The 23,871-nt window shown below is 37.3% G+C and overlaps 1 protein-coding gene across 1 annotated transcript in view; it reads right to left on the bottom strand.

The window, feature by feature from the left end:
• Nucleotides 1-956: 956 nt before the first annotated feature.
• Nucleotides 957-23,871, bottom strand: part of TMTC4 (transmembrane and tetratricopeptide repeat containing 4) — a 46,885-nt gene continuing 23,970 nt past the window's right edge. Inside the window, exons 7-17 of the mRNA XM_010015550.1 lie at nt 19,636-19,797; nt 18,660-18,862; nt 16,627-16,798; nt 16,411-16,542; nt 8,442-8,521; nt 8,161-8,268; nt 7,897-8,038; nt 7,130-7,244; nt 6,551-6,663; nt 1,627-1,696; nt 957-1,108 (exon numbers count right to left, since the gene is read on the bottom strand). Coding sequence (XP_010013852.1) covers nt 957-1,108; nt 1,627-1,696; nt 6,551-6,663; nt 7,130-7,244; nt 7,897-8,038; nt 8,161-8,268; nt 8,442-8,521; nt 16,411-16,542; nt 16,627-16,798; nt 18,660-18,862; nt 19,636-19,797 — 1,449 coding nt within the window. The remainder of the gene's footprint in view (nt 1,109-1,626; nt 1,697-6,550; nt 6,664-7,129; nt 7,245-7,896; nt 8,039-8,160; nt 8,269-8,441; nt 8,522-16,410; nt 16,543-16,626; nt 16,799-18,659; nt 18,863-19,635; nt 19,798-23,871) is intronic.

The following is a 23,871-nucleotide window of genomic DNA, read 5'->3' as shown; positions in this document are numbered from 1 at the left end:
GTCAGGTCCTCTGCCCAGTTACTTTTGCACATAAACTCCCTCCTTATTCACCAACAGTATAGGAACTGAAAGGTGTAGTGTCCTTAACCAGAAAGCACTGAAATGCCTGAGAACACAGGAATTAGCTCCTATAGATGCTGTATTATATTTAGACCACTGACCTGCAGCAGAGGCTAAAGCAATTTTGACTCGCCCAAGCTGTCAATGTTAGATGAGGCTGTCTGCAAGGACAGAAACTCTAGCTGACTTCTCTATTGCCTCACACTTTTCCTTTTGCTGCTTGCTAAAATCTGCCATCTTAATCTAAGAGTATTTTCTTCACTCAGGCGTACCTCAGCAGTGCACTGTCTGACAAACATTTATGCTCAAATCCTTGTCCTCATTTACTCCTCTACAAATCCGACACTTCACAGGGTGGAGCCTGGCACAAGAACAAGTGCATAACTCAAATTACATGAGTAGACTGATGTGCTGGACAGAATCCATTCTTCTACTAGCTCTGCAGGACTAGCAGTAGAAGGAAGTAATAAAACCAAAGTGGACAGATATTCTTCACAGTTGAAAAGATACGTATTTAAACAGGAATTTGCACTTTTTAAAGAATCACTTTCAGAAGTAAAACTACCTTTTGGTATTCATCCTGCTACTAAAAAGTCATAGAATAGTCAGATGAAGATATCAAATTATAAGTGAAAGCTGTGAAATTCCATCTGCGTTGCTTTCATATACCTAAAAAAATGTTCTAAGGGACTTTAAAAGCAGTTCAAGAGTAAAAATAAAATAAACCCTCATGCTGAAATTTTAGAATCTGTAGGAGGGCATAATTGGACATCCAAGTGTGCAGTGCTGGTGGTGGTATTATTTTTGAGAAATAACAACTGAATCCTTTACATGGGCAAAAATACCCATGTAATGTGAATTGTGAACAGCATGCACGGACAACCTGAATAGAAACATCAGGCACCGCCTTTCTTTTGCAACTGCTCCAGTTTTCTTCTTAGGAGGTTGTAGTTTTCCTTGGTCCCGGGTGCCATAGGATCAAGCTTCAGAGAGACCTCGTAGTGCTTCTTTGCCAAGTCAAGATTTCCCCAGCGATGATAAAGCACAGCTGGAACATCAATGAGGAATTTCATTAGCAATATTGTTGAATAATGTGCAATCTTGCCAATCACTTGGAAAACAACATTAAAGCATTTGTTTTCCAGTGAGGGTCTCTTGCTGGCTGGTGGCACAGTAGCCGCTTGTTCTGTTGCCAACCAAGGAGCAAAGCCTGGGAGCAGAACTGGCATGGGAATGATGGAAGGAATGAATTACACTGCAGCCATAAATGGCAGCTCTTATCTGGTGAGCTCATTGCGGGTTACAAGCATAGCATAAGTGAACCAATTTGCAGACACTGAAGTGCAGCTACCTCTGGGCTGGATTGTGCAGCCCTCTTGATCTGTCATATCGTGTGACAGCTTTTATGGTTTAATACCCTGTTCTTCTGGCTGGCAGTTTTTCTAGGAAGTGAAATAGAAATCTGCCCAGCAGGAAGAAGGCTCAAAAGATTGCTTTTTCTTTTAAAACACAATGAATATGAAGCAAACAAACAATACAGCTGATAAGAGTTAGAAAGGCTCTTACCCAAATTACCATGATAACTGGCAGCATTTGGATTGGCTTTAATTGCCTTCAGAAACAAAGCTTCAGATTCCTGAATAATTTAGAACAAGAAGTCAACAGGACAGTCTACTCCTGTAGTATATAAAATATTGCAAAATTGATCAACAATTGTAATTAAAAACCCTCTCAAAAATACCAAATTTGTGTGACACCACAGTATATTTATTCTAAGCCCATGTGATACTGTAGCTCAGGTGGCTACAGCCTCCAGAAAACAGTAATAAAGCTACCTACAAGTGCCATGCTTTCACAGGCTGCTGTTATTTTAGCACACAGCTATTAAGCACTAGTGAAGTTTGCAAAGCAGTTTACTTTTTTTTTTTTTTTAACTCCCCACGGTTACAGTATTTTCACACGTTACCTACTGAAGTTTTCCCTACTTAATTCAATCAAGTTAAGGATAATGTAATTCACTATATCTGACCAAACTGCTTTTAGGTGTCTTTCCCTTTAAAATAGATTTTAGCATTTAAAATAGCGGCATTCCAGTAAACCCCTTTCAAACAGCTCGTAGAAGCAGAATGGTTTGGATTGGAAAGGACCTCAAGATCATACAGTTGCAGCTCCCCTGCCATGGTTGCTCAGGACCTGACCTGTTTCAGTGTGGTTCTCAATGAAGACTAGCTGAGTGCCTGTTCCTTAAAAAGATCAAGCCAACTGAAATATTCCTCACAAGTTATCTTTTCCAGATTCCCACTTGCAGTGTGTACTCTTAGGACTGTCGATATCCAAGTTCTTCTTACGAAACCTGAGCTCCATCACCGAATATTTAAAGAACAATTTACCACTAAGTTTATTCTCCAATTCAAACATTTTCCCAAACTAGCTGCTAATATACTTTTGTTCCAGAGCATATTTCCTTGCAGAAGTTTAAAAAGATACCCCTTCCCCAATCCAAATGAAGTATATGTACTCACTTGCATGCAAGTTTATGTATTTTGGGAAGCAAATTTTACAAAGATTTCTATTCTGTGCTGTGTTTTAGGAAACTTGCCCATTCAGTTTCAATGCAATTAATGTGAAGATGAAATTACCTCAGTGTGGTAGGCTTCTGTCTGAATGCACATACTTGCTGTCTGAAGTATGTGAGAACAATAACCTGGGGAAAAGGGTTTTCCTTTGCACTAAGCTTTTATTGCTGAAATCTACAAAACACACCACAGGCTCTATGGAAAAAGAAAACCTGTCAGCCAGACTTTGGTTCCACCATCTTCTCATGTGAAGTATGAAATAAGTCTCTGTAAAGGTCCCTCAGAGGCAAGAAATTTCTGATGTGTCAAAATTAAGTCACTTAACTTTTGAGTTACTTAAGAGCTTCCCAGTATATCCAAATTCAAACCCAAACAACATGCTCCTTTCAGGGCATTGCTGCGCACAGCAATAAGGCTGCAACTCTCAAGCCAAGAGAGACTGATGCCTGAAGTGCCTTCATCTTCACAGGTCAAGGAGATTACAAATCCTAGGGTTCTCAACAAATCCTTTTGCAGGACATCCTGGTTTGTTTTTTTTTTTTTCCTTAACGTAAAGGTCGTCAAGCACTGGAAGATGCTGTCCAGAGAAGTTTCAGAATCTCCATCCATACGGATGTTCAAGATTCAACTGGAGATTGCCCTGGCTTGGGTCAGGTTAGACTAGATGACCTCTGAATGTCCTTTCCAGTAAAAATTATTCTATGATTTTAACTCTGTCACATTTGGCAAGTCTAGTGGAGTTGCAAGATATCCTCCTCTTTTCATATGACCATCAAAGCCTTAAAATCAACAGGCATTTGAAAGCATACAGTAATTAGTTGTATCTTTTTTTCCACCACAAATTTTATTATTTTGGTCTAACAAGTAAATCTCTGTTTTCTTCACTGGGCAGGTTAACAGCAATCAAAGTAAAAGATGTGCTGTCCAATTAATTAACTCTTATGCCTAAAAGTTGCCACCTACACAAAGAAGCACCACCTAATGTATGGTCTCATGCTTTCACTGCTGAAGCATGATGGGACAACATGTACAATGTGCTCCCAGAAAATTTAATGAAATAGATTCTAAATGCTAGCTGCCATTACCATGCATTTTCAACTACATGCTGAAAACATTTTTATTACCACTACTTTACTCAGCAGCTAGTAGAAGCACACTGGCCAATTAAAGGCTATTTAAGGTGTATCACATTCATATTACTGTAGATATATGGAGTAAATACACATTCCAGTACACCAGTGATATTTCAAATTGCTGTATCTTGCCAAATCTTTAAGTGTTGCCAAGAAACTTGCACACGGTGCATAGCAAAGGCTTTGGGTAAGCACACTGCATTCCATCTGCTGTCAAGGCCACAGCACAAAATCGTAGTCTGGCTTTATTTCAAATACAAAAAAATGCTGAATGGTTTCAATTTATTGTATTTTTTACAGAAAAAGCATAGACGTATACATAACGAAAGTACAGCATCCATATTTTCAAAGAACTAAAAATAGCTTGGTTCTTCACCCGTTGTGACAAGAACAAGTATTTAAAGGAGACCTCTAACGTAGTATAACAGATGTTAATTAAAAAACAAAACCATACCACCAAAACAGCTCATCCTTTATGTGCATTTGTTTCTGGAACAATAAATCATTCATGAGCAGATACAAACAGAAATCATAAAGGGTTGTGGGTTTTTTTTGTCACTTAGGAAATCCATCTTCTGCTGAAAATCGAAGTGTATTTGAAACTGAAGGAGAATATTCTGTGCTTAATGCAAAGAACTCTCTCATAACATAGTATAATCTTTTCGACTCAATGTCTTTCAAAATAAGAGGTAACAAAAAACACAGAACAAACTTTACAGCAACAGAGCCAATACAACTTTTATACAGACACATAACAAGTAACCTAATAAATGAAATGCCTGAGGTTATACAACATACCAGACACAGCCAGGTAGCCCTCTGAAAATTACCTCCATCACCTTGATAGTCTTCATCCCCTCCTACCTCCCTCCCATTCCAAACACTCAAAACACTCTTATTAAAGAGTCATCCACTTCTCTGTTTTTACATGGTGAGGGGGTGGACATGAAGTCTGAATTTTCTATGCATTTTAATTGTCATTTAGCATTCTCCCACTTAGCCCCTTCCCCCCTGTATCTGCACTTTCAAGGTGATGCAAAATACAGCTGCTGAGATCATAACCTTTTCTAAGTGAGTCCACTTCTCAATCCCCTTAATTTTCTCTCTCTGTTACAATTCATCGATTTCAAGTGACTAGTTAAGGTTTTTGCTCTGTGCAAACCTACTACACCATATTGAACTATTAAAACACTCACTGACTCCCTGCTTTCTTTCCTGGGCTCCACTGCTCCTTTTACTTTATTTAGGATGCTGACTTGAAAGTTTTATTCCCCCTACTATCATTTCTACTTCGCCCCCAACACACTTCCCCTGCAGCATAATGACCTTTCAGAGTTAGCAATCAAAATCACTACCTCTTTTTTTATTTTTTAAATCCACTAAGAAGTGTTTCTCCTACACCTGGAGAAGTTTTCTAGCTTGTTTTCAACTTACCTTTTCTACTTATCTCATTAGAAATGCTCTTTATTCTGTCATACTGCATGCTCTTCTTGATGAATAACTATACAATCCTCTATTCTTTCAGTCACGACTAACCAAAATAATCTCAGCAATTACCTCTTCTATAATCTCATCCCTTATACATCTTGGTCATTAATTTGTATCCTTTTGGAACTTTGTTAAACTAATCTAAAATATATATTTTATAACAGTCTCAGATGGAGAGAGAAAAGAAATAGAGTGTACAGAAAAAACCCCAGCCAGTCTACAGAAACAGTGATGGGTGTCTTAACAGTAATTTATCACAAAGTAAAGCAAGTGCTGGGTTGTCACAGGCCCTGGCTTCTCATGTGGGTATGTCATGAACAGGACTGTAGAAATTTAAGTGAACACAGTAATTGGAGGAAAAATGTATCTATTCTGAGAAGTTTCACATCATAAATCTCCTTAATTTGCATATACTGAGGATATTGTTTCAGTGATGCTAATATTACCACTATCAAAAAGCCATCAAAACCCCCAAAAGCCATTGTTCAGTAAATGATGGTTTTCTGATGAATACCAAAAACTTCCTTGATTATTAATTTGCCCCTATCACATACATAAATCAGTGACTATGGAGTAAATTAAAACAGCTAAACGTATTAAGTGTGTATGATTTATACTGTCAGCTCATACAATTCCTTTTGGAAAACAACTCATTCTTATCAATTCCATGACACTTTCTACTTGTAAATAGAAGAAGCTAATGCTGAGGTACACCACTCACAAGCTGGTCCACTGCATCCAAAAGAAAGTTCAATACAGTGCCCAATGTATGGACTTCTTCCTCTTAATATTCTGGAATTACCCAGGTATCCCATCCTCAATATGCAATTAGCAAGTCTGCGTATCTCTATTTTAGATAGCGTCTGAGGCAAAAGGCTAGAATTCATATGGGGTAATGGTAAACCTTGCTTCCTTTACATACCAAAAGCACACGGACTAGCATATCACATCTAATTTTAGCTCCTGAAATGAGACCTCTAAATCTAAGCAGGCTTGCTCTCTCTGTAGCAAAGCAATGCAAGACCCGAACTGCCCTCTAGTGTGCCTAAGTGCCTATTTCTCTTCACTGACCACTGACAATAGTTTAGGGCAGCAACATTCATAACCCAGGCATCTAAAATAAGGTGGCATGAACTTAGCACAGAAATGGGCATTGAAACCCCATTATCTAAGTCATAGTTGACAATGACCTCCTCAAACAGTTTCTACAAAAAACTTAAAGAGCTTAAAGAGGAAAACCTCCCAACCAAATCCCAAACCTAAAATTCAACACTCAGAAAGCTCATTACTTACCTTATATTTTTGTGATTTCCCCAGTACATTTGCCAATGAAAACATAAGGGAATGATCATTAGGTATTAATTCCAGGGCCTCTCTTCCAACTGCTTCTGCTTGAGCTAGATTGCCTGGAAGCCCATTCAGTGTGTGTGTGGGGAAATAAAAAAGGCATATTTTAACACAGCCTTATTTGTTACTTTTCATGCTGCAAGCATGCATATTGTACAAACTGATTACATGCATTTTTAAAGAAAACCAGTTATCATACACATGCAAATGTAAAATTGCATAGAGTAAGACAACAGAAAACCCCCATTTTGTTTTCAACAGATAACACCTTCAGAAGAACTACAAAGCACAGATTGAAAAGTTAAGTTTGGTCTACAATACAAACATGCTTCCACAATGATGGCATTTCAAGTAAGGATCAGAAATCCAATTTATGGGCTGGATTCCAAGTGACGCTTTAAAACCATTTATAGGGTGTCTGGGTAGCCAAACAAGAGGCAGAACTCCTTTTAGATAAATACAGAAAAAGCTTTAAGTTTTGCTATACACTGAATTATTCATGAAGACATTCAAATAGGCTTATACCTGTGTTATCAAGCAATATAATCATATTGTTCCAAGCCAAACTATGCTCTGGTTTCAGAACTGTAGCATTCCTCCATGCATTCAAGGCATCTATATGGCGATTCAAATCTGCGTACTAAAAAACAAAGAAAAGCCCAGTAATTTCACTCTGATTTGTTTTACTTCCCTCTCATGCACAAAAGACACTACAGAGCTGTTCTAAAGAGCTATTCCATTCTAGTAGAACTTGTTTTTATAGACAAAAATGTGAAATGTAAAAAGAATACTATGCTAGAATGGAAGAGAGAGTGCTATATACTAATATTAACCTGCTTTTCTCTGGCACCAATAAGATAGGGAAGAAAACCAGCATAGAATCTGGAAATCTACACAAAAGAATAAGTAAATATTTAGTTAAATATTTCCAAGAATTTAAATTATTTTTTTAGGGCATAGTTCTGCTACCTGACAATATACTTACAACTGAAAACTGTCTAATATTGGGAAATGGTCTTTTGAACAAAAGACCACAATCTATATTTTTCATTATACCTCTCTGTATGAAAAAAGTAGGACTACAGAAGGTTGCTATGGAAGGAAGTATGCTGGGAAAGCAATAGGAAAAGCTACCAAAAATACTCAGTCACCCTGAACTACAAATCAAGGAAACCAAATTAAACTATCAGCATTTAACAGTACAGCAGATTTTTTTTTTTTTAATGTATATATATTATATGCACACACACAGAGCTTCCTGTCATAGATGTAATTTATTCAGAAGCACTTACCAACCGCCCTAAATTGTAGTAACAATCTGGGTATTTTTTCCTGTGTTTAATTGCTGTCCAGTAGCTTTGCTCTGCCTCTTCAAACCTTCTTAAACTGTTCTGTACTATTCCTAGATTCATCCATGCAGCAGCAAAATCAGGTCTGGGCAAATTGGGAAAAAAGAAGAGAGAGAACAATTGAGCATTTAGAACAAAAGATCCTATTGATTGTATAGTTTCTGCTCAGTTGGTGCAAAACGCTACTTAGCATTGTTCTAAACATACTGTATTTGTACAGCTAAAGACAGCAACTCCTCTGCTTCTTGGAGCTCATTTCTTTCTTTCAGAATATTTCCAAGGTTGTTCATGGCATGTACATATTTAGGATTCAACCTAAAATTTAAAATTTAAGAGATGATTATTACGTATGGAACATGTATTACTATATGCAAATGGCTAGCTCTGCAATGCTGCAGATCATGAAAATGAATACCTAAGCATTTTCTTCATGTTGAACATGAAAGAAATTTTACGATAGACCATTAAAGCAGTAAAATTCCTAATACCTTACAGCTTCTCTGTAGTATTTGATTGCAGCACTCTGATTTCCTTTGTCAGCCAGGTTTTTGCCAACATTGTAGTGCACCTGAAAACACAGATGAATATTCTACTAGATGTTACACAGTCAGATTTTTTGTGAAGCCAAATCGCTAAAAATTCTTACTCCAAATAAAAACAGTCAGCACTTCCATCATTCACTGCTGGGTTTTTTTGTAGTTGGATACTTAAGACTGGACAATACATATGATGAAGACAGCAAGATAAAATCTACAGAATAAATTAATAAATCAGCTTCTCTGTTCCGGCTAAAGATTGTTCACTTCCTGGTTTTATAAATGAGGCCACCATACTTTTCGTAAGGCTCTTTATATGGAGAACTCCCGCTCTTCATTTCATTTATTTGCCAGATATGTAAGAGAAAGCCTGACTCAAACCTACCATAGCAGAAGAAACACTACAGCAATGTAAATGTTGATTGAACTTTGCTTTCTCTATAGCATGAACTAGAAGAAACTCAACACTAACAGAAAAAATAAGCTACATATTTCAAAAACAAAGGAAAAATAACAGACATGCCTTGGGATAAAAATGCATCAAAAAGCATTTTTGAAATAAATGTATATAGCAACATGTTGGAGACCTTGCCTGTTAAAAAGTAGAGAACGAAGGAAGGATTTAAAGCTTTGAGATATACCTACAGGGAAGAAAACAAATCATCTGAACTTATGGCACAGACCAGATAGGAAAAAACGTATTTCAGGACAAACGTCAGTTGGAAAGCATCTTCAATCCTACTTTAAGGCAAATCTCAGAAGACTACATTACCTCATCAAAGGGAAGACTCAAGTTTAGAAATAACAGAAAAGTACTGTGAGTACTGACTCCTGAAAATAGACTTTTCAGCAACTAGATCTGAACTTGTTATTTAAATTACCTTACTATTTGAAATCAAATTGTATACACTTTATCTGAAACAAACACATATTGTCATTTCTTCCATACCTTGAAAATCTAATTTAAATCTTTTCAAAGACACTATGCAGGAATTGCTTCAGATTGAAGTACAAAAATAAGTTTGTAATGCGTTTAGATAACTCTGATTCACCCACATTCAAAAAAGGATTCTACCATCTGGTGTGTCCATCAAAGGAAAATTCCTAATTGTATTTGGCATAATACCTGGGACCTACTGATCTAGCGCACACAATTATATTTGAACCTAGTTGTTCTGGTATTTAATTGTTGAATTCCATCTCTATATGATTGTGACTATGCAGTAACATACCGTCAACAAATAAAGTTAAGAACATTTTCCATGCTTTCCAAAATCAGTGAAAAAGTAGTTTTGCTGGTTCTACAGAGAGCAAAGATGCTATAAAGCTTACTAAGCATACACAGATATGGCTGTTCCTCAGGCTGCTAGATATAAAATCACACACAAATTCAGCATCCTATAAAGGTAGTTCTAACACAGCTCCCAGGAAAAAAAAAAAAAAAAGCACTTCTATTGTACATTCATAAAAATATGACAAGGCCCGTGCCAAAGCAGCAACAGAATGGTACTTTTACATCAAGACATAGGCACTCCTAAAGATCAGTCGATGGTGTCAAGAAAAAAAAAAGAATAGCATTTTTTTTTTTCCCAGGAGTCATTAAAGTAACATGATATACCTTAAAAGATGTTTCTTAGGACTGAATACTATTTGTCTTTCTTCCAGAAATTTTTCAGTACACTATGATAATATTCTTACCACACTGGATTGCTCTGATTATATATGCTAAAGTTTACAGACTCAGAATTTATTCAGAGCAAATTAGGTAATTAGACCTTGCTGTGTTTCCAGATAAATTGTGGCAAAACAGAAGTAAGGAATGATTTCATTCAATAATATATATTAGCCCTTAAAATTCCTGACTTCACCCTTCAATATTGGCAAACAAGATTATATTTAACCTTTAAGAAGCTTTTTGGGGTTTTTTTTTTGTTTTGTTTTGGTTTTTTTTTACAAAAGTCATAAGCATTACTGAGAAAAAAACCCCCAAACTTATTAAAGATTGGGGACAGAGCATATGACAAAAATCTTGGTATACACCAACCATTCAGTCTTTCACATGTCAGCTGTCTTACATTAGGAAACAGTCAGCATTTCATTTTCTGATTCTATTTACCCATTTTTTTAAAAACATGTGATTTCTTCGTATCAATTTCTATCTCAAAAGCAGCATCAGAAAGAATATTTGTCTTATGTAAACAGAGTTATGTAGACTGCAGAAACCTGAGAGGTATCAATTCTCTCAAGTCAAAACATCAAATGAAATATTAAGTGTACATGTATATTTTATGAACTGAACTAAAAAGACATACTATACTCTATTAAAACTGAGAGCAAACCTATTTAAATAAACTATTAGCCTTTTCAATGGTGTATTTCTTCTGTCCTTAGATATAGCTTCTTTGTGAAAGGAAACAACGTTTCTATACAATACTGCTGAAAATGAAGAGGTTCTCCTTATATGTAGGTTTCCTTATTTTCCTTCAGATGATACCGTAGCTTTAGTTCTCTTAATGTGGTGGTGACAAAGAAGGGAAGAGAAGAAAAACTAAAACATACCAGAAGAACTCCTCAGCCCACTATAAACATCCAGTGACAAAACCAGCTTTACAATGGATTACAACATGCAGCAACATCCTGCTCTTCAGAACAGTCGGCAAAGGGCGTTCAGGCATGCAGTCATTTGAGAGGTGCAGGCGACTTTTGCCATACAGTCATGCCTCTCACTTTACTGGCCATGACAGGGAGATGCCAAGATCTGCATTTAGCTCTGCTCCCCCAAACTAGGCCTACAATAACTATCTGCCCTCTGCTAAGCATGAGGCTGTACTGTTCCTTGACTTCTCCTATGACCCCTGCCTGCACAACACGAAGACACCAACACTTTCTACATACCAATGGGCGGGAAGAACCTGGGCTTTAAAAAATGAGGGGCCAGTGTGATGCTCGCTATTTAATCTCTAGAGATGTGGTGGTTCTGCCTTTGACAGATAGTGTACATGCCAGCCTGGGAGGGAGGATTTTACTTTCTTGATTAAACACTTAAAACCAGACATAACATTTTGTTATTAAATGATTAAAGATAGATATTAACTGGAAATGACATATTACATTATGCCCACACGCTCCTTTATAAATTTTAAACAGGTAATTACAGTAATTGCGCTAAAAGAGCATTTCTTAGAGATACATAAACAACACAATATTCTCTCTCAAGGCAATTAGGTAAAAATACCATAGGGTAGAACCTAGTTGACGTCAATAGGCATGTGTTTTTTAAAGTTAACATAACCATGGCACCATAGCCTAGCCAAAGAATTGATTCTGTTTGTTTGCAGTATCTCAGTTGGCCTAACAATCCAGTATAAAAAAGCAGAAGCACTGTACATCATACTATGTTAGACACACAGCGCTTGAAATCTTATTTAAGTGTTTAAATGTGCACACACGTTTAAATGCGGGAGAAAAAAAATTGTATTTTCCCGTACAAAACCAAATTTGCTGTCAAACAGATTTTTTGGGTTTTACTCAAAGCAATGTAGGATGTAATTGAAATGTAATATCATCTTCTAGGAGGTACACCCCCTCAGTTGGAGCACTACTATTATCAACTCTTTTATTCTCTCTTCCTAGCTGCTTATAATTACTTTTTCAGCAAATACGAACATTTGCTGAGAAGGATGGAGGCAAAGCACAGATGTCAAAATTTGTACAGAAACATGCAGATGCTTCTGTTCAATGCCAGCTCGCTTCACCAAACAGTCTTTCCTCTACTACTGAAATTCTGTTTTCTAAATAATAATAAAGCCTTTTTGAACTTCACATTTTGTTTGTGTGGCTAATGTTGTCTGGAAGTTCTCCTGTGTGACTGTGCTTGAATACAAAAAAATGGTATCTGTGTGGCAAAACACTGCAGATAGCTGCTATAAACATAGCCCACTTAAGGTAAATTCTGCAGAAGATATTTAATATATAGCATAGGAAAAAATTCTCAGTATTTAAAGGAAATGCTGTCTAGATCAGCTTCATAAGTCCTTAAACAGCACTAAACCTTGTTCTGTCATAAAGTGGTTTCACAAGCCCTTTTAAGAAAGTATAGAAAGTAATCTCAAACTCTGCTGTACATTTTCAGTATTAGCATAACTTATCTTTGACAAATTTGTATCTATAATTATTACAATCTGCATAAAGCATCAAGTACAAAGTTACTACCCTTAGTATGTCAAGGCAGACTGGTTAGTAACATGTTCTTTTGGGAGTATCATACTTCCTTGTTTATTATTGCAGAAAAGTTGCTAGTGAAATTTTTTTTTAAAATTATATTAATTTCTATTCTTTAAAGAAAAGCCAGTAGCTAGGAGAATGCAGAGATTGCATACAGAATATTAACAATTCAAAATCATTTAAATTCACTTATTTCACATCTAGGAAAAGAAAAATGGTGGGTATTTCCCACATATTTAACAATGCAATTGCAATTTATTTAGATAATCAGAGGAAGTCATCCAGAAATAAAGACCATTTCTGGATTCTTAAAAACTGACGTGGCTTTGCTAAAAGCTGAGAAAAAGTAACCTGGCACTTCCAAAAGTGCAAACAATTCCAACAGCAAAAAAAGCAGTATGATAGCAATTTTGGGAATAATCTTTAAAATTAAAAGAAACAATGTATAATGACCTCAGAAGGTGAGGAGCAATACAGCAATGTCTAGACACAGTGAACAGCAGTAGAGCAAGGGCAAAATCTCACGTAACCTTACGTATCCACATCTGCTCTAGGATTTCTTCTATCATCAGTGGAGAGAAGGACACAGATCTAGGGTGCAGTCTTTCTGGCCTACGTCAATCATTTAGTCCAAGGCAATGATGAATCACATGCTAAAAGGGACAATTTCTCCTCCCTAGTTATAAAGGGACCCTGGCTGACTCCGTCAGATGTAGATGTCTAAACCTAAAGAGATAAATCCAAGCCAGTAGTCTGACATGGTGAAACAGCATTTATCATAACCCATAATTAGATATTCCAGTACTTCAACAAAGCACTCCAGGGCAAACTAAACTTGCAACATAAGAACATCAAATGAAAAGATGCCAAATTGGATCCAGTGAGCCTTTTAAACCAGTAGTACTGAAATATTCCAAATTTATAAACTACCTATTTATAAAACCTGTTATGACCTGTAACATATGATCAATGTAGCTGGGGAAAACAGTCCCTGTAATTCTTCACAAAATTTGCTTTAGCATAAACAACACAGGCCTGGTTCTAACTCATACGAGCGTATATAACCACTGAGCTCCAGGAATTAAGTCAATCTATAAGCTATGAATAAAGGTGGTCTGAGGAAAAGGAATCAGTATTCAGGGACCTTCTGTTCAGCTAAGAAAAATACTACCGAATGTATTAAAAATGCATACTGTTTCAGTCTAACAACATTTGAAACCAAGTGCAGGGCCATTCAAGTTCAAATTTGTGACATAATCCTTGACATGTTTAACCTGTCCAGATCTGTAACATGCTTCTTTCTCTCTCTTAAACAAAAATTAAAAATCTGTATGATATACATAAAAAAATAACAAAATGTTTTAAATATTTTTAAATATTTAAAACAGTTAAAAATCTGTACTGCAAACTTTTTTTTTAATCAAAATTTCTGTAACTTTGTTATGGTACCTGATTATTTCCACTGAATTTTAAAATTATTGGGCAACATTTATCAAAGTTGATGCTAAATTTCATCCTCAAACTAGATGCGTCCATCACTCAAGGGGATAGATTCACTACTATGCCAGACAGTCTGATTTAATGCAGTTTCCACACCTCTGTCTAAACAGAATTTTAAAGATGAGTCTTTAAATTAGAGAAGGCACTGCTGTAACTACCCGTTACTTAGAATTAAGGTAAGTTTACTCCACATTGTTTACAGGCAGACAATTTGGAATTGAAGAGCTGTACCACAGAACACAAACTAGGAGCTGCAGCTTTTGTTGCTAGTTGGGGGACACCTGAAGAATATGGCACCCTGGCTACATAAGGGAAGTAAAGCATGACCACATTACAAATATTAAAGATATTCCAAGAACAAGAAAAACCTATTATCTGTGTTTCATCTTTTGGTCTGCATCAACCTCCCAGTGAAATAAATGGGCCACTGAAAGAAAGTCCTGTGGAGTCATTTATAAAGGAAATCTGCAGCTTCAAGACAACAGAAGACCAGAACAGAACCTAGTACCAATTTTTACATTTATTTTTGTCAAAATTGAATAAATATAGCTGAAATCATAAAGAAAAAAACAGACTGGCTTTCACACATGGATTCTCTAATGCTGTTGCCTAGGAAAGCTCCCTACTACTGTGCTTTCAAAGTTACTCCTTCAGCAAAATTGGAATGTGAACCTACAAACCTTTCCCTGTTCACATCACCACGCTTTCCATTTGAGCAAGCTGTCACTAGCAGCACTACAGCTCAGGCGTGTCTACACGGCCCAGTGTTGACAAACACAAGCTCATTTTCCCTGTACACTCACTGGCTTTGAACCAACTGCATTAGTTCAGTAGCTTGCATACAGCTTATCGGCTCAAGCACAGCACTGTGTGAACATAGCTACACAGCTTCCCAGCCAGACATGGCCTGAGTCCAAGGAGCTTGGAGCACAGGCAAAGAGTGTGGATCTGTCTAAAGCACTCTAACCATGGCAGATGGATGGAATAACACACAAAGAAACAGACTGCATTTGCTCCATTTATAGTATGTGCTTGTCATCCAGAAGACAAGATATACTGAGGTCATCATTAAAAAGATGGTTGCCTACCACTGCCACACAATAAAATACAACAGCTCTTCTTCTATGTATTGAAATCTGAGATTGTTGAAATACACCACCGTCTTGTAAGTATTGGCCATATATGTTTTTTACAACTCACTGCTGCATACTTGCATTCCAGTAGATGCTAGGTTTATCATTCTCTTTGCAAAGTTCAGCATTCACAGGTTCCTTTTTAAACTCTGTCTTGACCTGTATTGTCTAGATGCCACTCTAGACTGCAGAAATCTAACCTTTTAAGACATCAATGTATTTGTATTGACAAGCTGCACATTCCTATTCCAAGGCTCTTCAAAGACAGTCTGCTAAAATTCAGACAACATGAGGGCCCTGTGGTATGCCCCAACAGATTACACTCTCAGCTGTCAAAGGACTGCTGTGGAGGTCACCTCTGTTGGCAAGCTAGATTCAGCCTACTATGCCAAACACTGGTGCTCAGCCCAGTGAAACATCCTACCCAGTCCCACTTTCCTGTTTCCACACCAAACTTTGCAGGGAATACTGCAGTTTTCCTCACCGCCCAAGTCTGAAGACTCTAGCCCATTCAGCCACTGTAAGAGAGCAGACATGGGAGCAAAGATTTTACCCCCACATTCTGCAATTACACTGATGATATGGCACTTTGTCCCTTACCTGTGTTTGCTATATCTACCACTGGAAGACACACACAAAGGATTGTAAAAATATACCATAGGCGTTACTCTGGTGAATACATTTCTACAACTTACTTTCCTTTTGATGTTTTGTTGTAATATCTTGCAATTATAATCACAATTGTTTTAGTAGGTTTTATTAACAGTACATCCAATTTGACTGGATGCCTTTCCTGAAATGTATTCCCTCTTCTCCCTCCCCTCTCTACTCCCACCCCCACGTTCTGAATTACAGTATTGTAATTTGCAGTCTGGTATTTTGACTATGCTACATCTGTAATTTAGGTGACTGATATGTCAATGTCATATTCTTGCACCAAGCAAGACTGTGAATAACATGATATATTAACCATGCACACCACCTCCTCTATCCCAAATCTCAAAACACTTCTAAAAAAAAAAAATAAAAAAAAAAAAGATTAAAAGTCCACACAAGTCACTTACTTTTGCATTCAGAGGGCACACAGAGAGTGCACTCCTAAAAAGCTGTTCTTCTGACCTCCACTGACTGCTGCGGAGTGCACAGCGCATAACATTTATCAACAAGATGCCAAGTACTGCCACAGCAAGAATTTTCTTAAGGAAAGAGAGACAAGTTAAGAAACAAACCATTCACCTGAAGCACTTCATCATCAACTTTACTGATTGTTTTGATGTTACCTTTTTCTTGGCTTGCTTACTCAAGAGACTAAATCCATATGTAAACAGAATACAATATCCAATACTGGGGAGGTAGATAACTCTCTCTGCAATAACAAATCCTACTCGGAAGAACAGATTACTTGCAGGAAGAAAAGGGATAATAAGAAATCCAAGTCCCAGTGTAAGAATTCTGCAAAAAAGAAACAGATTCTTAAATTAACCACATATCTTAACAAAAGCACCTTTTCCATTTAACGTATAAACATTATTTAAACACTGTAGTAGGATATGCAAATGGAACAGGGCATTCAAATGCAGCTTTTGGGAGTTGCTAACAAAAAATAAATTTCAGTGAGGTTTTGACACTTCATTCCATCAGGCACTTTTAAAATCCTAGCTGTAATTTCCAGAAAAGCAATGTTCATGCTTCCAGGCCAGAAAATAGCCCAATTACATATTAATTACATAATTTCTATTTAAAATACACAGGCAGGAAAAATAATGGTGAAAGCTACCTCTTTATTTTTGGAACTAGTAAGACAGTAAGAGGGGGAAAATATAGCGTGTGGTTAAAGAAGAAACTTAGGTATACATCCTACTGAGAAAGTCTTTTCTCCCCTAACAAATACATCAATAGTAGGATCCATTGTGGTTAACCACTTGAAAGTTAGTAATCTATGCTGCTTACACAGCAGCTTGTCTTCTTTAAGTATCTATTTTAGGATGATTAATCCTGTGCAGGTAACTCTTGACAGACTATACAGAGCTTAAACAACTGAGACTAGGTACTTTGCTTTTACAGAGCTGACATGAGTAAGAACTCCAGGTCTGTGTCAGGTGTTTGTTATAAAGGCCACACGGATGGTTTTCTACTCTAATTTATTACAAATAAATCTCTAAACTGTAATGTAGATGTGTCCTCTTCCTCTTTTCTCATCCCCAAGAGCCCCAGGCCTTCACTATATTTTTTTCTTTACTTGTTACAAAAAAAGTGTTCAGCAATATAGGATCAGTGAGTGCATTTTTACTAGTAAGTATGACATTACTTGTAGCACTTTTAAGAGGGCCACGAAGATGCTCAGAGGGCTGAGACAGCTGGGGTTGTTCAGCCTGGAGGAGGCTCCAGAGAGACCTTACAGCAGCCTATCAGTACCTAAAGGGGCCTACCAGAAATCTGGAGAGGGACTTCTTACAAGGGCATGTACTAATGGGGTAAGAGGTAATGGCTTTAAATGGAAAGAGGGTAAATTTAAATTAGATATAGCAAGAAGTTCTTTACTGTGAGGGTGGTGAGGCACTGGAACAGGTTGCCCAGAGAAGTTGTGGATGCCCCATTCCTGGAAGCCTTAAAGGCCAGGATAGATGGGTCTTTGAGCAACCTGGTCTAGTGGATGAACTTTAAAGTCCCTTACACCTCAAAACATTCTATGATTCTATGACTGACTTGTTGAAAAATTTTAAAGAACTGAGAAATTGACCATACATGAAATCCATGGGAACAGAATGTGAAAAGTTAAACAGAAGCCCTTAGTGAGATAGAATAGTTTACAACAAATTTTTTAGTTCCTTTGGGTAAAGTACAAGTACTTTCCTCAGTACATACTGTGGGTCAGCATTTTACTTTTTAATCTATGGCCACCACCAGCATTTCTACCTCCTGTCAAGGCACATCTCTTTTCCATTATTAGGAGAAGATTAAAAGAGATGATGACTCGTAAGAAGTAGGGACAACAACATACATCATTTCCTACTCTGTTCTGAGCACATACTACTTTCTACCACCTACAGTGTTAAGGATCTCAAAATGCCATTTCATGAGAAAAATAAAGCAGCCATCCGTACCTCCTCTTCCAACTCTGTTTCCTAGTAGTGTGTGTACAGTGATGGGCCCAAATTGGGGTAAAACTGTAATGACAGCTATAAATATTTATTTGAACTGCATTTGCTAGACACTGGTTCTACTGAATACTTAAAATTATCAATAGTGGATTTAACAAAATAATAGTATACTTAAGTTGGCCAGGCATTTAAAATTCATTGCTGTCTCTTACCTTCTCTTATGGCTGTCTTCTGAGCACAGAGCTTGGCATATCAGACCAATTAGGCAGAACCAAAGTGCTGCAAGTGCAATTATCCTCCAGTCGCTGACAGATTTAATGAGGGGTATGCAGCCCATTGACCAATCAAAACACAGCCACCAGGGACACAACAGCAACCATGCATTCAATGAATAGTAGTAATTATAGTTTATAGCCTGTCAGTCAAAAAGAAAACAAACATTTATTTGATACTAAACTTGGGGGGGGGGGCAACTTTATTTCTTCTCTCTGCTGTCATTCTCCTTACAACAAAATATACCTTATACAATAAAGAGATCTTAAATACTGTTAGACTACAAGTAGTTACATATCCATTTATTTTACAGCTGTGAAATTAAATTTTAATTTGATTTTTTTTAAACATAGCTAGGTGGCTCTGCTATTCAGAACTGTCAAATGCAATTTTGTGCTGTCCAACCAATATCCACATGTAAAAAGAATAATCTCTTACAATAAGAGAAAATGTCGAAAGAAAGCACCCACTGTCTTCACTCTTCATTCTCCATTTCCGGAAAGAGCCTTAATGCAGTCAGACAAGACATACTTCAAATGTACCAGACCAGAACTTTATGCTATTTTCTTCAATTGTGAAAGAACAGATGAAAAGTCAAGCACAGTATGTGGAGAAGGGATAAAAATCAGCAAAAGCTAAATCCTTGAATGCATGGGAAAAATAGTGAGTAAATGGAAATGTACTTCCATGTGTGCAGTGCATGCTAAATTAAATGCAAAGAATATACAAGGTATATTATCTAAAAAAAAGATTCAGAAAAGCATCACAGCAGCACAAGTGAAGGTGACACATCACATCTTTAAGTGTAAAGACTGCCTACTTTATTGTTTCTTTGAAGCACAGAAAATAAAATTTAATTTGATGGCAAAGACAAATGTTCTGAGCTGGCCAGAAAAAAGCAACTTTATAACTTACTCTCACAAACAAACTGTCAGCAAATGAAGCTGGGTTGTCTACTTCAGTGAAAGCCGGAGGCCCTGTGCCCATAATCCTCCAGCGTATATAAAGTATACTGGCCCCTCCAGACATCAGAAGAGTTATCCTGAAAAGCAGCCCCTTCCTTATCAGACCAGCATTCTACAGGAAAGAAAGAAAGAAAAAAAAAACCTTCACATAAAAAACATTATTTTGTTTTCTCCTCCACTACATTCTTATCCTTTTGGCCACTGTCTCAGAGAGAAGAGGCTATTCCTCGCCATTTTTGCTATTAGAGCTGACATTATTTTTGCAGTTGCTAGAAAGCTCTCAAACTTTACTATGCTTTCACTGACTAATTGCAAAATATTTTTTGCAAGCATTTTCATTTTCTTCTCAATCAGAAAACTTTTTTATTCGAGAAGTCTCTCTTCTACAAATCCTCAATAACTATAGCTGATGTAATTTTACACAGACATTTCTGTCAAGGAATTTGAGCAGAATACATCCTTTAGTTTATAGCATATATAGTATATATACGGAATAGTATATATAGTATATAGGAATTTGTATATATAGGAATTTGAGCAGAATACAGCCTTTAGTATATATGGTCTATCTTTTCTTTTTAAAATGGATGTAGATGAGGCACTTAGTGACATGGTTTAGTGGTGGTCTTGGCAGTGCTGGGGTAGAGGTTGGACTTGATGATCTTAAAGGTCTTTTCCAGCCTAGGTGATTCTGTGATTCTGTGGTTACTTTGTGAACTTTGCTTTGAATAGGTATATCCAGTTGACTATCACTGTCACACAAAGGTTTTGTCCACTTAAGTCTCTCTGGAGGTAAAATTACATACATATCAAGAGGAATAAGAAACAATTAAAATGTTCACAATTGCTACTGTGATTAAAAAGCTAATGACAGGCATAAATGAAAAGAAAAACACTGTATACTGCAGAGGTTCTTCAGGCTTCACCAGTAGGTACTGGACACAGAATAATCAGTAACTATAGTGATAGCCTTTTCACAACTTGGAGATGCAAATCCAAGCCTATAGTACACTATCAAGATAGCAAATGGTAACTGAGGAAAAGTTAAGGTTAAAACCAACATTCAGATGGGTTTTTAGTATCTGTAGTTGACAATGGAGTCATGATAAAATATTTAGCTGAATGCCTAAGGATGAAGAAGTTTGTAATGCTGATTTTACACAAAGAGCCTTTGTGCTCAAGCGGTTACTTCCAACTTAACCATGTAGTGACAATTTATAACTGCCTTATGACAGATTAACTACACAAAACCTCTTATCCCAGGTTTCACTTAACGGTACATGCAGCTTCTTAAAAGCCAGATTTCAGAAACTGCCACAAAAATCCCTTAGTAGGAAGAATTTTAAAAGTGGAAGTGTTATTTTATTGTCTTTGATTTAGAGTTAACTAAAATCTGGCATGAAACTGAAACCTGTCTTAATAGAGAAGAAAAAAAAAATCTACAAGTATGAGAATTTAAGATCTACCTTTCAACAAAACAAAAGTCTTAGATACACTTCTACTAAAAAAAGAACAGATTTTTTAAGTGGCAGGAGGTAAAATTAATTGCTTCTATTAAAAGAGGAAGAAAAAGGCTATGTAACGCTTTCTTTACCCAGACAGAACTGTTTAAAAGTCACAAACTGGTAACATAACACTTTGAACTCTTCATGCTTAAAGAGTTATCTTCCAAAAAGTTTGATGCTGACACATTTCACAGAATCATAGAGTAGACTGGGTTGGAAGGGACCTACCATCATCTAGTCCAACCCCCTGCCATGGACACGGATATCTTTCACTAGATCAGGTTTATCAAAGCCCTGTCAAATCTGGCCTTGAACACGTCTCCAGGCTATCTGTTCCAGTGTCTCACCAACCTCATTGTAAAGAATTTATCACTGGTCAAACAGAGGAACAGGCTTCCTAGAGAGGTGTCAATGACCCAAGCCTGTCAGTGTTCAACAGACATTTGGTCAATGCTCTCAATAACAAGATTTAACTTCTAGTCAGCCCTGAAGTGGTCAGGCAGTTGGACTATAGATAATCAATCCAGGTCTCTTCCAACTGAAAATAGTTCTATCCCATTCAATCTTGATCTACCCTCTTTCAGTTTAAAACCATTGTCCCTTGTCTTATCACTACATGCACTGGTAAAATAATCCCTATTTTTCATATAAGCCCCTTTTATATATATTGAAGAGCCGCAATAAGGTCTTCCTGGAGCCTTCTCCAAGCTGAACGACTGCAACTGTCTCAGCCTTTCTTCACAGGAGAGGTGCTCCATCCCTCTGGCTATTTTATTGCCCTCCTCTGGACATACTGTAACACATCCATGTCTTTCACCCACACCAGAACGGGATCTGTGGGATCTCATAAGAGCAGAGAGACAGAATCACCAACCTTGACCTACTGGCCACATTTCTTTCTATGCAGCCCAGGATACAGTTGGCTTTCTAGGCCACAAGCACACATTTCAGGCTCATATCCAATTTTTCTTCTACCAGGATTCTCCAAGTTCTTCTCCACAGGACTGCTCTCAATTCACCCCCCAGTCTGTACTGATACTGGGGATTGCTCCAACCCATGTGCAGAAGCATTGCACTTGGCCTTGAAGACCTTAAGGAGGTTCACATGGGCTCAAGCTTCCCAAGGTCCACCTGGATGGCATCCATTCCCTCAACTGCACCATTCAGCTTGGTGTCATCTGTACTCAATTCCACTATCTATGTCATTGATGAAGATATTAAATAGCAGTGGTCCAAATATGAACTCTTTCCACTTGGGCATTGAACAATTGACTGTAATTCTTTGGATGCGGACATTCAGCAAATTCCTTATCCATGTAACAGTCCATCAGTCAAACGTATACCTCTCAATTTTAGCAGCAAAATGTGGGGGACCATATCAGAGGTCTTAAAGAAGTCCAGGTAGATGACATCAGCAGCCCTTCTCTTGCACACTGATGCAGTCACTCCACCATAGAAGGCCACCAGATTAGTCTGGCACAATGTACCCTTGGTGAAGCCATATTGCCTATCTCTAATCACATCTGTCTTTCATATGTTTTGCCATAACTTCCAGAAGGATCTGTTCCATGATCTTACCAGGCACTGATGTGAGTGCCTCACTGATGTGAGGCTGACTGGCTACTTATTCCCAGGGTCCTCCTTATTACCTTTTATTTCCATCACTTTAATTTTGTACTGACTCTGCTTTAATCTGCTACAGCTCTAGACTCTTTCCTTGCCATATGCTAGTTAACATTACTCAGTATATAGCAAAATTATCCAGCATTCTTATTTGCTGCCCAAAATACCCCTGGACCCTTCAGCCATTCTTGGGGTTTCAAATCTACTGTTTCAGTTCCAGAGATTGCATTTGCACTGATTTCCCCACGAAACTCCTCACTTCACTCTTTACAAAGGAATTTAAAAGCTCCATAGGACTTGTGCTACTCAGAAACATAAGCAAGACTTCCCTGCAGTGAAACCACTGACTGAAGCAAAGTACAATGAATACTCCTTTGCCTTGCTGAACTTTGGATGGGAGAGGCAAATGATTTAGCTGTTGAACAGCTAGTATGCTGTTAGTCTATTTGGCTGCTATCAGTCATTCACCTGAGGCTGACTCTTTCTGCGATTTGCTTGCCAGTGCAAATACTAGGTGCCAGATACCATGAGCCAATACTAGATAAAGTGATATCAACAAAAGTCAGAAATTTGATCCTTATTTGATTAGTGCTTACATATATATATTTTTTTAAAGCTACTAGGAATTGTCTCCTGTTCGGTAATTTGTATTCTGAAAAAAAACCCCAGTGTAATACTTGAATGAGATTGACAAAGTAGACTTTTTAATGCACTTTTTCAAATGTCTATTTCATTTGAGAATCTGAATAAATACCTCTCTTTACTCTGACCAAACTGTGTTAAACAACCATTTCAAATGTATAGCTACTGACCCTGGAGAATTTACTGCATCAAGCAGAAAGCTCTTCCACACCATATTTCAACATTGTTGAGAGAAGTGTGGAGTGGGTTTCATTATCCAATGCAATTCTAATGCTATTCCATTACTATTCGTGTTGCTGCAAAGATGTCATAGCATAGGCTGACTGAAAATACCTTTTATAAAATTCTCAGCAACCACAAAAGTGTCAGAAGTTGTTTATCTTCTAGTACATGACTGTCTGAATGGACAGAGTGAA

This window comes from Nestor notabilis, unplaced genomic scaffold, assembly GCF_000696875.1.
Source record: "Nestor notabilis isolate BGI_N333 unplaced genomic scaffold, ASM69687v1 scaffold11350, whole genome shotgun sequence".
NCBI lineage: Eukaryota > Metazoa > Chordata > Aves > Psittaciformes > Psittacidae > Nestor > Nestor notabilis.
This window is presented reverse-complemented; position numbering and strand designations above follow the sequence as displayed.